A 15,859-nucleotide genomic window follows, 5' to 3' on the forward strand; every position below is an offset into this window, starting at 1 on the left:
TGTGCCCTAAGGCAAGATCTTCAGCTAATAACAGCATTATAATTCACTCTCCTTGACATGTTGCAATATCTTTACGCAGCGAGACGCGCGTCAGGGCAACATGGTGTCGCCGCAGGTGCATTTCTGAAAACGGGCATCCATGAAGCGCGTAAGCGGCCTCCACGCATCATTAGACAAGCATCTACGGAGATAACCCTGCCGTTATCAGTCGCCTGCGTCCTCATACCTCCCACTCTCCGTTTTGCTAGCGGAGTTTACGCATCTCCGCTTCGCTCCTCCTCCAGTTTGCCATCTGCACTGAATCCGCATCGCGCTCTGTGCGTCCGCAGGTTGAAGAAACGCAACAGGTTATACGCGCGTTAATGAATCTGAGAGCGTTCTCGAGAGGGCGAGATGTGGGAACAAAATAACTGATTATACCAGCGATAGCGTTTCACTCATCACCTATTTGGATTGGCTCGTTTATTTGTGTGAAACTCTGCGCGAAAGTTCATCATGGTTTCATTGCTGGATTTAAGCGCTCTTGTTCTGTCGCTCGTGTGGGGATATTGCGTCCTGGCGGACACGGTCTTTACAAACTTTACTCTGGACAACGAGGTGCACTCTAGCTTCATCCACCGGCGCTTGAAGAGCCAGGAGCGCCGGGAGATGCAGCGGGAGATCCTGTCAATCCTCGGGTTGCCGCACCGGCCGCGGCCGCACCTCCACGGCAAGCACAACGCCGCGCCGATGTTCATGCTGGATCTGTACAATGCCATGTCCACTGAGGGAGACGAGGAGGGCTTCTCGTACCCATACAAGCCCGTTTTCACCACTCAGGGACCGCCAATCGCGACTCTTCAGGACAACAACTTTCTGAACGACGCGGACATGGTCATGAGTTTTGTTAATCTAGGTAAGATTGGCACGCGCGCACTGACAGTCCTGGGATGTCAAATGCCATATTTTAACCTTCTTTAGATTGTCCTAGGAAACTGCACCCACCTGTGATTCTCCCACTGAAACCATTTAAAATGCATCAATACTTGTTTAGGCTACAGTGCAAATTGTGTACAGACTCTTATTGGGTCATAATGTGTAATGATAATAGGCTAATTCATTACTGATGGAGTTTAATGATTTGAGTAAAAAGAAACACTATTGGACTTAGACAAAAAAGTGTCAATTTAATGAGCTTTATTAAAGCGATATGTGATACTTCACCAATTCTGATTGAACTGATTGGTCAAATATTTTTGTTTATAAACCGGGTCGTTCTAGTCTTTGCTTCTGATTGGTCGGCGTGGCCGTGCAGCTGTGTTATTTTCCACAATGTGACACCTGTTCACCAATCACAGCATTCTGTTATGTCAGGGACTATTATCTTCTAGCGGATGGAGGCCCCTTCATGAGTTCGCTTACTAAAACAGTCAGGCCACAATATTTATGTTGTAATCGTTTGATTAAGGCTTTTTTTGATTTTTTATTATCCCATAATTTACTCCCCCTCAAGCCATCCTAGGTGTATATGACTTTATTATTTCAGTCAAAAACAATTGGAGTTATATTAAAAACATATCCTGGCGCTTCCAAGCTTTATGGTACCTTAGATACTAAAGCCCCCCAAAAAGCCCACCATAAAAGTAATCCATATGGCTCCAGTGGGTAAATAAAGAGCTTCTGAGGCGAAGTGATGGGTTTTTGTAAGAAAAATATCCATATTTATAACTTTATAAACTATAATCACTGGCTTCCGGTAACGGCTGTATGCGAGTCGAGTTCTGGCTGAAAAGTGTTTTAGTCATACACCTAGGATGGCTTGAGGGTGAGTCAATTATGGGATAATTTTCATTCTTGTGTGAACTATCCCTTTAAGAACACGCTAAGGACTTATGATGGAAATAAAAATGAAAATGTTTTAGGAGAAAATCACATCCAGGGGCCTTTAGCCCCTTTGCACCATATTATTGATGCACCACATATTTTGGGATCAAACTTGATAGTTTTACAAGAAACAAAATAAAGCTGCATAACTCTGAAAAATGTTTTTGACAAAGAACTTGTCACAAAGTGTGGTTCCAATAGCGCAACTGATTTTGCAAGACAAAGAGCCTCTAATGAAATTGCTGAACTTAAATGTGAAATCAGATTACATCTGATAGTCTGGTCAAACAATAGCACTTTTTAAGTCAAAACTTGCATTAAAACATTTACTCCGATTGATCCTCTGTCTCTTCATGTTTTTGGCATTGACAGGAAAGACCTGCCACAGAAATCAGATAATAACAGGGCTGAGTGAATAATAACAGGCCAAAGAATGGGGATTTTCCCCCCTGAGAGTCTTAGATATTTTATTTGTTACAGGGCCAAAATAGCATGCATAGTTCTCTCCTCCATTGTTTGTTTGATTTTATTAGGCCACTTATCTGCGGAAAGTCTTAACCTTGGCATGATTTCCAAGCCTCTGATGCTGGTGAACGCAAACCTATATTTGCATTGTGTGTTTTGGGCAGTGATAATATGGCGCTGTTGCATTCCCAAGCGTCTGCTGTCTCAGCGCCAGCTGTGTCCTCCGCTAATATTCAGGTGTTCAGGGTTGGCTGTCTGGGAGCTCAACAGTCTCTTTATCTTCAGTTTTTTTTTCTCTGCAGTAATGATATCAGCTGACAGAGGCACAAGTGTTTTGCTAAGTGCAAAGTACGTCTCATGACTCGTTTGCTCAACAGTGAGGAAGCCTATGGGGCCGCTCACACATATTCTTGCATTCAAAAGCGACAATGGAATAACCCTAACAAAAAAACAAAATGATCATGGTAACCATAGTTTCTGCCAATAACATTTATTGTTGCTACTATAAAACTATGACACGTAATATATAGGCCTACATAGTGTTCAGAATATTTTCACTTTGATTAATGTCTGTTTTTACCACCATGGTAGCTACAGTAGTTCCACTGTTTTATTATAAAAACAATAACTGTAATAATGACTTGTATTTTCTGACAACACATGAACGGTCCCAGGTCACCATTCAAGTAGCTTTTAGTCATCCACCTTTACCTCCACGTAAAGTGTAATCTTTGACACTGCCTAACTTGGCTTGGCTGAATGTTTCATAAGAACCTGGCTTGTCTTATCAGCAAGCCTGTTAGTTTCCTCATTAAAGCGTCATCATCTGCACACTAGCACAACACTGCCATGCGAAGTGTGATTTATTGTCTGATAAGAGCAGTTATGTTGTTAAGGGTGTGATTTGTAACGCTGTTTATTGGCAAAATGGGTTGGATGTAATAGTTTAGTGGTGATCTGAATTCTTCTTAAAGTCACCATGATACGGCAGTATTTATTATAAATGATTTATCCATGCACATCATTTTTTTATTTTTTTTTATTCATGTGCCCTCGGAATCTTTAATCAAAATAACCTCTTGCAGCAACATCTCATCTCTTCTCTGATGATGCGTTTAGTGATGGAGTGAGGGCGGGGCAACCTGTCACTCACAGGAGACCCACCAATAGCAAACCACAACCATGCAATCAATTCCCCATGGACAAAATCAAGCACGCCCTACATTTGTTCTTGTTCCAGAAGATGTTTCACACTGATATACGTCACAACGGGGAAGAAAAGAATATCGCAACTTCCTTTTCATGCCGACTTTACACTATAAAGCCATCTTACCCTCCTGTTGTTCCAAACCTGTATGACTTTCTTTCTTCGTGGAACACAAAAGATATTTTGCATATACAAATACAATATTAAAAAAGAGAGATTAAAAAACAAAAAACAAACAATTCTTACAGGTTTGGAATGACATGATGTGGAAATGAGGACATAATTCTAATTTTGGGATGAAGTATCCCTTTAAATGCTGATTTAAAGTTAGACATCAACCTTCTTAGTATTCCTCAATCAATTCATTATAAACAATATAACACAAGAAAAAATCAAATTATAAAAGAATGCCTGTTTTAGTGTAAACACTGTTTACACAAAAAATTGTATAGGGTCGCTAACGACCCAAGGTGTGAACAGTGTAAGTATACTTTTTCTGCATGACAATAATTTAATCTTTAATGACTGAAGAAGTGTAATTCACCTTTACGGTGGCAATTTCTGAAACACAATGATGAAGTGATGTTTCACTCATAGTTACCGCAGGCAGAAAACAAAAGAATAGGAAGAATCATCAGCAAAACTTGAAATAGCTCAGTGATTTACTGCAGAGCAAGTACTGAACGCAATCAAATATTAGTGTCACTCACTTGATGATGGATCTGGAGAAGAAGCTGTCAGTGATCCCAATATTGATTTTGAAGATTTTAAAAATGACAGTTTTGAGAATATGTTTGAGATAGCGAATATGAGCAGATGCTGAATATACTGGAAAATGAGCTCTGACGAGGACAGTGATGATGGTATAAAACATCTGCTCAAACTGAACCCTTCCAAGCTCCGAAAGTGAACAAAATATGCTTTATTTTATTCCTCTGTAATTGTTACTCTAATATTATGAGAGTTTTATATTATCACAACAGGTAGAGATCCATCCGTGTTAGATATAGATCCGGTTCGCTAAAGTCCCGGATATGTAATAATGATTGGCGAAACATTCATGCATTTAAGGGTTAAAAGAAATGATTAATCTGAAAATGACTAGTGTGTGTGTGAATGTGAGTATATGTCTACAAGGAGGGAGGTGACAGTGTTTCCTATTCTGAAATGTGTAATTATCCAGAGGACTGCTGTATTGTGCCTATTTTGGACAAGCACTGACACAGATGGATTTGACCACAGAAGCTTGCCTCTCTTTCTTTCTGCTCTGCTTTCTCTCTTCCCGAGGAGAGACATCAGCTTTTAATCAAACAACCTGCTGTAGTCGCTCCGTTCAACCAAACCAAACTGCCACAGCACACCTTTTATATTAAATAAGCTACAATGTCAATAGAGACATGCCTTGGGCATTTCGCAGAAAGAATGTGCAGATATGTATATATTTACTTAATTTTCACAATGGTGGTTTCATAGTTCCTATATTGTATTAGGCCCAGAGAACACTGCATGAATGCCATATGATATAAGGGATTTGCTTCTTTCGCTGAATCTGCGATCCATAAACCTGACAGTCAATCATAACAAAGATGTTTCACATAAGCAAAGAGAACACAAGGAAAACAAAAGAGTTCACAGAAAAACCATATGCGATCCAATAACAGCTAAAGATTTTTTTAATGTTTACTGGAATGGGGTTTTCCCCAAATCCGATAAAATAATGAAATTCCTTATTTTGAATTTTTTTTTTTTTTTTTTTGTTAGAGATCCTCTCAGTGAAGAAAACATCAGTCTCTCTTGTAGCTTGCAAAGTTTTATTCTTCAATCAGAAACCTTATTCATGCATTTTATTAAAAGAAAGAAAGAAAAATAGAGCACACTTTTACAGGATCTGATTTTCTGTGTCATGTCTTCACGATGCATTCGCAGCATGTTCTCTGTGAGAGAAAAGCTGCTTTGTGAGTTCAGTGCCTGAACCTCGTGATTTGATCAGACTTATTGAATCTTATCGGAGCCAATTTGAGAAAAGGCGAGCGATTTACAATTTTATGAACACATGCCATGTTTCAGAAGCAACAGAAGTGTCAGTATCTGTGTCTTTGCTTCCTTAGTGCCAAGCCAGTCAGTGACTAGGCAGCATTTATTGTGAATGAATTCCATCGTGCTTATGATCTAGAACAAATTCCAACTCTTTACATAACCGAACGCATATTTAATGTTTAACATTCTTTTTTCTCTCTCTCTCTGAAGAAATGGATTAATCTCAGCTAACAGAAAACACTCTCAGAACTTTGGCTAATGTTCTGGCAGGGTTCTCTCAAAGTTATGATTATTACAGTAACCATTATAGAGTGCTATTAGTGCTAGTCCACTTTTTCAGCAGCGCTGGTTCCGGAAGTATTTTTTTCCATTCATGTCTCGAATTTCAAAATAGTCTTCGTTAAAGCATAATAAGCCATGAACCAAGCCAACCAGTGGTGAATCATAACACTACAAACTTTGATTTGAAGCAAAAAAGTATTTGAAAATCGAACAAAAATACTAAGGTTCAAGACTGTGTGACGGCTTTAGAGATGGAAAGAACTACAATCCCATGATGCATTGCGAACAGCCTAATCATACTAAAAATGATGGAGAAATATAAAACTACTCATTTACAAATGTTGATTATATATATATATAAAAACAATATATGTTAAGTTTAATTTTTTATGTTTTAAATTTTATATTCAAATATTTAAGTATTTTGAGAACGTAGAGAGACCGACCCGATCATGTCATTTTCAGTGCTTCATGGGAGTGGGCGGGGCTAAACAGCTCTTTTGCCTTGTTTTGCTTTTTTCGACTTTTTGATTGGTGTAATTTTCTATAGCATCATGGGTAATGTAGTTTTTCACCACAAATTCCGCTGTTAAACATGAAATTAAAAATGCTGGTTAACGGCTTCAACAAAAGCAAATATTATCGATTATCAACCTCATAGCTCACAGTAGGGCTGTCTTTAAAGGTGTATACTGTAAGTTATCATTAAAAATCAATTTCTCTGTGCAGAAAACGAATGGAGTATTTACTTCTGGAAACCCGACTGTTGCGCTCTACATTCGTTGAAGGTTATCTGTTGTTTAATAATGCTCTCAAAACATTACCACAAAAACGTCATTTATACATCATTCACGGAAGGTTGGATGTTCATTAACGCTTTTTAAATGTTACATTCAAAAGTAACGTTCTCATAATTTTTGCAAAATGATAAAATGGAATGTTCCCTTAACGTTCGCATAAAACGTTAATTTTGAACATTCAGAAATAACATTTTCATAACTTAATATAAACATTTGCAAAACGTTCTTTGAACATTGGCTGGGATACAGTGAAAACATAAGTGAATGGACATTTTAAAACAGATTTACTCTGTTAAACTGCCTTTGTCTTCTTACCTACATATACATTTCAACTTTTTAGACTACTTCTTCAGATGAAGCAACCTAATTGTTTCTCATAAATGACTGAAAGAAAGTGTACACCTTTTGCCCTCCATCTTGATTATTCGTACTCTTGCCTTCTGAATGAAGCTGGGTGGCATTCGCCCCTTCTAAAATATTATGACAACAGTTGTGGATCTGATTTCACAGATACTCCTCTGAAGCACGGTGGGGAGGTCTGCTGAACGACAGGCTCTAAAGAAGCTTTGTTTGACATGGCCAGACCCTCTTTATACCTACAAATGTTTCATAAGTCTGGGGCACAGTTTACGACAGACATGTGGGTGTCTCGCTGCTCCAAGAGAATGAATCTTTTTTCGTCTGTCAAATAAAGTGGGTTTCAATCCAGCGCAGGTGTGACTCACTTAAACTGTTTGTAGTAACACTGGAGGCAAAGGCTTTGTACTTGGCTTTCAGAGTTTTATAGAGCCAGCCATTTCTGAGTTACATGTTTGTGACTTGAGTAATGGTTAAGATATAGTTTTGTTGCCTTTTGATGGTATTCAGTATGTCTACCCTTGTGAAAAAGAAGTGTGCTTGCTTAATATTATTGAATTTTTAACAACTGTACTTGCAGATAATATAATATTAATGAAATAAAAGGACACTTAAGTGTAACATTTTTGTCATTTACTCACCCTTATGTTGTTCCAAACCTGTATGAGTTTCTTTCTTCTGCTGAACACAAAAGAAGATATTTTGAAGAATGTCGGCATCCAAACAGTTGTTGGACCCCATTGACTTCCATAGTATTTTTTCCATATATGGAAGTCAATGGGGCCTTGGCCCTGTTTGGTTGTCTATTCTTCAAAATATCTTCTTTGTGTTCAGCAGAAGAAAGAAAGTCATACAAATTTGGAACAATTTTGGTATCTATCACTTTAAGTGTGAGAATCTTACTATTGAAGTTTTGATCAGACTATTTTAATATTCATCATAATACTGAGTATATCTCCCAGCTCTAGTTGTGTAAGTCATATATGTTGTGTCATTTGAGTTCCCCTTAAAGGGCCTGCGTCTTGTTAGGTTTAGTGATAACAGAGATGTTACTATGCGCCGTGTGTAGTGTGTAAGTGGGTGGGTCTCTGATTAGTTTGGACCCCAGGGCACGGGACATTTTATCTCTGAGTCACCTTAGTAAAAATCCCAGCTGTGTAAATGGCTTACGGCATTTATGTAAAATGTAAATGCAACACGGCGCACGCAACACTAGTGAACAGTCAACACTGCGGAGGGCGTGTGAACGCTCCAGGGATCTAGAACATGCTTTTCGGTGTGTGATATACAGGCACTCGGATACTACTTAAATAAAAGCACATGATAACTCGACTCAATGTTGATGCTTAGCAGAATGTTCAGGCTGCTCTTTTCCCGAGGACTTTAAGTAGATGGTGACTATCAAGTATCTCAAAGGACAAAACTTTTTTAGAAAAATGGTCTAAACATCTTTGATGATGCATTCTTTACGTCTTTTGCCTCTTTTTTACCAAGGTTCCCATATTCATGAGCACGGCGGATATCAACGTTGTCTTTAATTGAGTCTGTCAGACCACTTTGTAGTTCATTCTTTTAAAGTCGAGGTTACATTTTTAGATGAGGTGTCCCTATCCTGGCGCGTCAGGACACATACAGGCATGTCCACAGCCAGACCTGTAATTCTGGCTTGTATTGACCTTTGAAATAACTGAAATCATTTGGCGAAATGATACTAAGTGAACTACTTTAGTCGTGCGTTTCCCTGAAAATAATTTCACACCGTAGAACGTTCGTCAACCAATCAGATTCAAGCATCCAACATCCCTGTTGTATAAGTAGGCTATATTTCGTCAAACACAATTAACTATGATGAATGATGAGAATCAGATCTTAGCCATACTAATGTAGCCTACAGTATCAATGATCACAATGATGTTGCCTACCTGTTGAAACATTCCTCAATTCGGATGTGCGTCTATGTTTTGGAACCGACCAAGAATTTAGCTTTGACCAAGAGTGCCTCAAATGTTGCATTTCAACAGTTAAGTCAAATTCAACTTCCAGTAGTCTGAGAGTAAGATGGAGAGGGGTGAAATGAGTTTGACCTGACCTGACCCCCGCCATTAGCACAACCGCACCCCGACACCTTCCACACATCGGCCGACCCCGTGCTGAGAGTCCCGTCGGCTGAGGAAATAGCCCGTCTGCTACCTGCCACGAGAAAGAGACGTCATTAGCCTACCCCATCAGTTTTTTTTTATGGGTCTGTTTTCCGTCTCTCAGCCTCGCTAATGCGTTATTTAGAGCGTTAGTCATCGCTCGCTCTCATGCAGTCCTCTGGCTAGCGTGCAAGTGGAATCTCAGATAGATGATGGATGGATGAGAGAGAGGAAGGAAGAAAGACTTAATACCACACTTGTGTGTGGGGGGTTGGTAGCTATTAAGCCTCTAATAGATTCCTCTTCTTTTAATAGGTCACATTTACATCACAGTCTCGGGAAGATTCGTAAAATAAAACACAGCTCCGGGCATCATGAGCCACACTTCGAAACATAGCGAATAAAGGTGAATGAATGTGTGTTTTACCATTAATACTTAGCAGATGTTTAGAGGTGATTAAGAAACTCTGATGATTCACCGACACTGATTCACGAAACAACAAAAGGTACAGGTTACTATTTTTTCAAATACCATTTTCAAGAAACCGACTCTTTACAAGTCATGTTGTGTTACCATCATATTTTCCTTACACCTTGAATACATTTGAGTCATAAGATCTTAAAGTCCCACTGTGGTGAAAATCAAGTTTTTAATGTTGTTTATGTCTATGTGGTGTTTTTAATATGCTTTAAGATAAACCATGTACGAATTCAAAAGTCAACACCTTTGCTGAGCATTTTCTGTAGTGAACCAAAGTGATCTCAGTGATCTCGAAAACTCGGTTTGAAATCGCTGGTGTTTCTGACGTCAACGTGTGATCGTCATCGAGTGGATCTCTGAGCTGGTGTGAGTGAGTGGAGGCGGGGCTAATTTGCATATATATATATATAGAACCGCATATACTAAATGAGGCAAGGGTGTAGAGTTACATTCAAGTTATTTTTAAAGGGGTGGTTGATTATGATTTCACTTTTTTAACTTAATGTTGCTGTTTGTCTGAATCCGGTTTGAACATAAAAGGCTAAACGTTTTTGACATTTTCAGTGTATGTCTGTGTGAGTGCAAGCTGTTGAAGCTCCGCCCTCTGTGCCGGGAGCAGAAGCTCATTTGCTTTTAAAGGAACAGACACAAAACGGTGCGTTTTGGCTCACCCTCAAAAAGTGACAATTTTAACATGCTATATAAAAATATCTGTTTGGTATTTTGAGCTAAAACTTCACATACACACTCTGGGGACATCAGAGACTTATTTTACATCTTGTGAAAATGGCATTATACCACACCTTTAAGGCATGACAAAAAACGGAAAAAAACATTTAAATCCCCATTTTGATGATCAAAGATGAATTTTATATGATAAAATTTATTGACTACAGGGGGACTTTAATAATAATAATAATAATAATAATTAAGATTTTTTAAAAAGTTAAAGTTTTTGGGGAGTTGCACCACATGACATTTTACAACCTATGATATGATCCACCCCCCTCATGGTTCTGCATGACTTTTAAAAGATTAAGAATCAGCGAAGCAGGTTTGTTGAAATATTATATCACAACAATATAAATAATGCCAAACAACTTGATAAGGTTTTGTTTTAAATTAGCTTTTTTTCCTCGTTATGATATTAGGACTGTTGTATCACTCTGACATTTTTAACGTATTCCTTTAACGTAGATATGTAGGCCTGTTCAAGACATTGTATAAATGAACTGCATGTATTTTTAGCAGCCTGAACATTCTGCTATATGACAATCTTCCTTTTTTTGTGAACTGTCCCTTTAACCTTGTGTTGTGAATCTCCTGAGTTTTGGTGAATGTAGATATTTGTGTGTGTGTATCAGTGAGCCTCTCGTTAGCGCACTAACTCTCTGATGTCTCACTACAACAATGGTTAATACTAATGGAGGTTGCTTTCTGCCTCACACACACATGCACACAGATCTCCGGGGACACTCAGGCTCTTGGCTGGTTTTTAATGTTTTATAGTGATGATAATCAGAAGCCTTGTTGGGGAAGTATGACGTGATAGGCAAATCTGTTAATGTGTCTTACTCAATGCACATTCACAAGTGGACACATCATACCATTGTTTTGCTGTGTTTTATGTGGCATGCTTGCGTCTTGGAAGAATAAACTTGTATTTATCATTTTCCCTGGACTATTAACAATTTCTGTCATGGAAAATATTCAGGGGGGATTCTAGGATTTCAGGACAAAAGGAGCCTTAGTTCCTTAGTGAACATGAGCTGATGTGGCACGGAGTATAATATTTCACAAGTCTGAATCTCACTTTAATGACAGTTGTTTTTAAATAAACAAATTACAGCATTTGTTTTTACATGTTGTAGTAGTCTGCAGCAGTCATTATTTACTCATCCTCATGTTGTTTTAAACCCATTTGACTTTCTTACATGGGCCACAAAAGGAGATGTGTTGCAGAAAAGCTGCTCTTTTCGCACAGTATAGTTGATTCACACTGTTGAGCTTCAAAAGATTGAAGACAGATTTCTGAGAGAAGGCTGAACTGATTTACTTATTTTACAAATAAAGTTCATATATGTGACCCTGGATCACAAAACCATTCGCACGGGTATATTTGTGGCAATAGCCAACGATACATTGTATGGGTCAAAATTATCGATTTTTTTTTTTTATGGCAAAAATCATTAGGATATTAGGTAAAGATCATGTTCCATGAAGATATTTAGTAAATTTCCTACCGTAAATATATAAAATATCATATATAAAAGCACAATCGCGAACATAAATGGACAACGTTAAAGGCGATTTTCTCAATGTTTCGATTTTTTTGCACCCTCATACTCCAGATTTTCAAATAGTTGTATCTCGGCCATATATTGCCCTATCCTAACAAACCATACATTAATGGAAGGTTTATTTATTCAGCTTTCAGATTATGTATATATCTCAATTTTAAAAAAATTGACCCTTGTGACTGGTTTTGTGGTCCAAGGTCACATATTTTAAAAGTACAAAGTTGCATCTTCATCATTACAAATGTATAATTACAAATATATTTAAACTCATGTCATACAACTTTCAATATGATATTGAAGTATATTTTAGTTTGCTGCAGATTCACTTCAGTGTTGATAGTGCTGACACAGAAATGCATAAATCCGAGTCTGAGGACGTGAACAGCTCCGGGTAGAACGTCACGGGTTGCCATCTCATAATTATGGTTATGACATGACGACTCTGTAGCAGGACAAACCACTGACACTAAAATGTGGGACGATTTATATGTGATGTCATTTCACTAATAAATGTTCAGTGCAATTGTGAAATGGTCAGTTACGAGATAGCTGTTTGTGCTAAAACATTATGCAGAGTTCCTAAGCAAAGGGCCTTCCTTTCAGCAGCTGTCTTATTCCTTTCTTTTTTGTGCCCGTTTTCCATGTCTTTCTGTTCTTTCTCTGTCTCTTGCTCTGTGGAAGGGCCTTCCTAGCATTCCTGCTCTCAGCGGGCTGCCCTTGGGACACTGCCAGAGGTTAATACAGATGTTTCTGTGCATCTGCTGGCCAAAGCAGCTGTACAGAGAACTTTATCTGCTCAAGGTCCACACACACACACACACACACACACACACACACACACACACACACACACACACACACACACACACACACACACACACACACACACACACACACACACACACACACACACACACACACACACACACTATTGCAGCACTTCTTTTCCAACACTCTTTTCCAAGCATACAAACTGTAGGTCTAGACATGTCAGTTCCTTCTGTGAAGGACTTGTGTTTGCTGATTGTTGATGTGACTGGTGCAGATGGACAAGTCTTGGAAGTTATAACAAACGATAGAGAGTGAGTGAGAGCCATTGGCCTGCCTTGGCACCAAATAAAAGGGAAGATTTTGACAGAATTTGTTTCCTCTTGTTGAGTTTGATTAGGACTCTTGCCTTGACATGTTGTCTTGTGTAACTGAAGTGTTACTTTTCTGGCGCTTGGAGATCACGATTGCTGCTTTCTATATTTAAATGTGAACTTTGTAGCTTTTTTTGCTGTTCAAAATTAACAAAATTGAAATAATGAGTCAATACACCCTCAGTCTTTCTTCCAATAAGTTAAAATTTTTTTGTCTTACCCTGATTCGCTATGGTAAGTATGGTATAAGTGTTTATATTTGAGACCTGTTGGGATGGTTTTTGCGGGAAATTGCGTTCATACGTCACTCGCCAGTGCTTGTTTCGTATTCATATCATATTTCGTTTTTATTTCACAGCGGGCGAGTAAGGTATTTTATTGAATAGATAAATTACCATATGTAGCTCTCTAACAGTTAAATGTAAAGCATTATCTATTGTGAAGGCTCGTTTCATTATGGTTGTTGTTCTGGAATTTATTATCAAGGAAGTACCGTGTCTATTAATGGATAACAGTAACATCTTCAGCTAGTCAGCTTGAGATCCTTTCCATCTAAACGTCTTGTTTTATCTTTTAAGCCTAGTAGTGAATGTTTTATGAGCAGCAAGATAACCATATTAATCTGCACAAACACACAGAGCCAAAGCACAACCAAAACAATGTTCTTCTGCAAAATGCATTCAGTTTGTTTTTTAACCGCTAGAGGGTTAAAAGTTACAGAGTGCACCTTTAATGTCTTCATGTTTGCATTTGTTTTAATCACTTTTTTTTCTTTGTGTTTCTCTGTCCTTTTCTCTTTGTGAGAGGAAAAAAGCTTAACCTGCCCATTTGTTCTTGGTGCGAGTGCAGTTCCCCGCCTGTCCCGTCTGCACACAGATCCAGAGCATCAACATTGTGTAACATTGTTACAGAGAAGCAGGCCACAGATCTTGCTGTGCTAGGAAATATCAGACAAAGTGCAACAAAAGATTCCTCAGCTGTTTTCTTAGTCCATTCAACACAATACAAAAACTACAAGAGAAGAATTGTGAAAAACAAATGAGGAATATCAGTGCATTGATGCCAATTTTCAGTTGTTTTAAAAGCTTGACAGACTCTTTAAAGGAATAGTTCACCCAAAAATCCATGTCATTAGTTACTTACCATCATGTCTGTGCAACGTTAAAGTCCCCTTGTGGTGAAAATCAAGATTTTAAAGTTGTTTATATATGTCCATGTGGTGTTTTTAATATGTATTATGTATGAGTATTTTCTCCTTAAAACTGCAGTGAAAAGTTTTTTTCTGACGTCACAAACTACCTTGTAACCAATCAGGTCAACGTGTGATCGTCAACGAGTGGATCTCTGAGCTGGTGTGAGTGAGTGAAGGCGGGGCTAATTTGCATATTCATAGAACCGCGTATACTAAATGAGGCAAGGGTGTAGAGTTACATCTTTTTAAGTTATTTTAAGACATGACGATTTTTTTTCAAGGAGAAAACGTTTAAATATGTCATTTTAGTGATGAAAGATGAGTTTTAAGGGCTAAAATGATTGAATACAGGGGGACTTTCAAAAAATTTAATATAACAGGATATTAGAACACGCCTGATTCACAGTGATACGAAGATGAATGATGCTATAGATTTTTCCGTATCAGTTCCAGCATGAGTCCTCTTCCTTTGGAAGTGCAAAGTGGAATTGCAGCACTGAAAACAGCGTCTTCTCGACATATCAACAACACAAACCAAACTCTTCCATTCTCAGCTTTATCTGAGGGTCAAAGTAGATGTTGTTCATGGGCAGCCAATGAAGACAACAGGCTGGCATTATGCAAATTTGGTTCAGTGTCATTGTTACATGTGTTACATGTAGTTACTATAGTAATAACTATAAATATGCATAATTATATGCAACTAAACCAAAACCAAACCAAACCCTGATCCTAACCCCTATGTAGTTACTTAAATACTCAGTACTTCAATGTATAATTACAGTGTAACAAAGACACTTCAAAATAAAGTGTAACCCAAATTTGTTACATTGTATGTAGGTATGTAACATAAGGAAGTGAGACTGGAATTGCTGACGACTTGTTTCAGCAGTTCAGAATCAAATGTGTTTTTTTTTTTTGGAGACAATAACATAGTTTGTCGTGCACTTTGATCTTTAAAACTTTTCAGACCTTTTGCATTCACAAACAGCTACATTACACACTACATGAAATGTAATATTGGAAAAAGTGTAAAATGGGCACTTGAAAGACTCACTCAACACTGGAGAGAGTCCTAAAACCCAGCCAGTGACCCAATAACTGATCACAGGCATTTCAAAAAATAAACACAGACGTAGACGCACGCACATGCGCACACGCACGCACACACACACACACACACATGCGGGTCTGGTTCGCTATCTTTGTGGGGACTCTCCATAGACATAATGGTTTTTATACTGCACACACACACACACACACACACACACACACACACACACACACACACACACACACACACACACACACACACACACACACACTCTCTCTCTTTCTCTCTCTCTCTCTCTCTCTCTCTCAAACTCATTAACTCTTCACAGCTGAGAGGCAGAGAGCCAGAGATAAAGGATGTATTAGTAGCTCTGTTTTGTCCTTGAACTGATGCCAAACCAAACCCTGAGATCCACACTTCCTTTGGAAGAATAAAGCTTTTTCAAATCAAAGGCTTCTACATAGAGACATTTTGCTATACTATCACTTCAAAAAACACGAGAATATACTATACATTTTTTTTATTTGTTCCAGAGTGACAT

General features: G+C 38.3%; 1 protein-coding gene across 1 annotated transcript in view; it reads left to right on the plus strand.

Moving 5' to 3' along the window:
• Window positions 1–294: 294 nt before the first annotated feature.
• Window positions 295–15,859, plus strand: part of bmp7b (bone morphogenetic protein 7b) — a 59,680-nt gene continuing 44,115 nt past the window's right edge. The window contains exon 1 of the mRNA XM_084428929.1: window positions 295–895. Within this exon, the coding sequence (XP_084285055.1) occupies window positions 496–895 (400 nt within the window). The 5' untranslated portion in view covers window positions 295–495. The remainder of the gene's footprint in view (window positions 896–15,859) is intronic.

The sequence above is a fragment of the Rutilus rutilus genome, assembly GCF_951802725.1.
Source record: "Rutilus rutilus genome assembly, chromosome: 13".
Classification (NCBI taxonomy): domain Eukaryota; kingdom Metazoa; phylum Chordata; class Actinopteri; order Cypriniformes; family Leuciscidae; genus Rutilus; species Rutilus rutilus.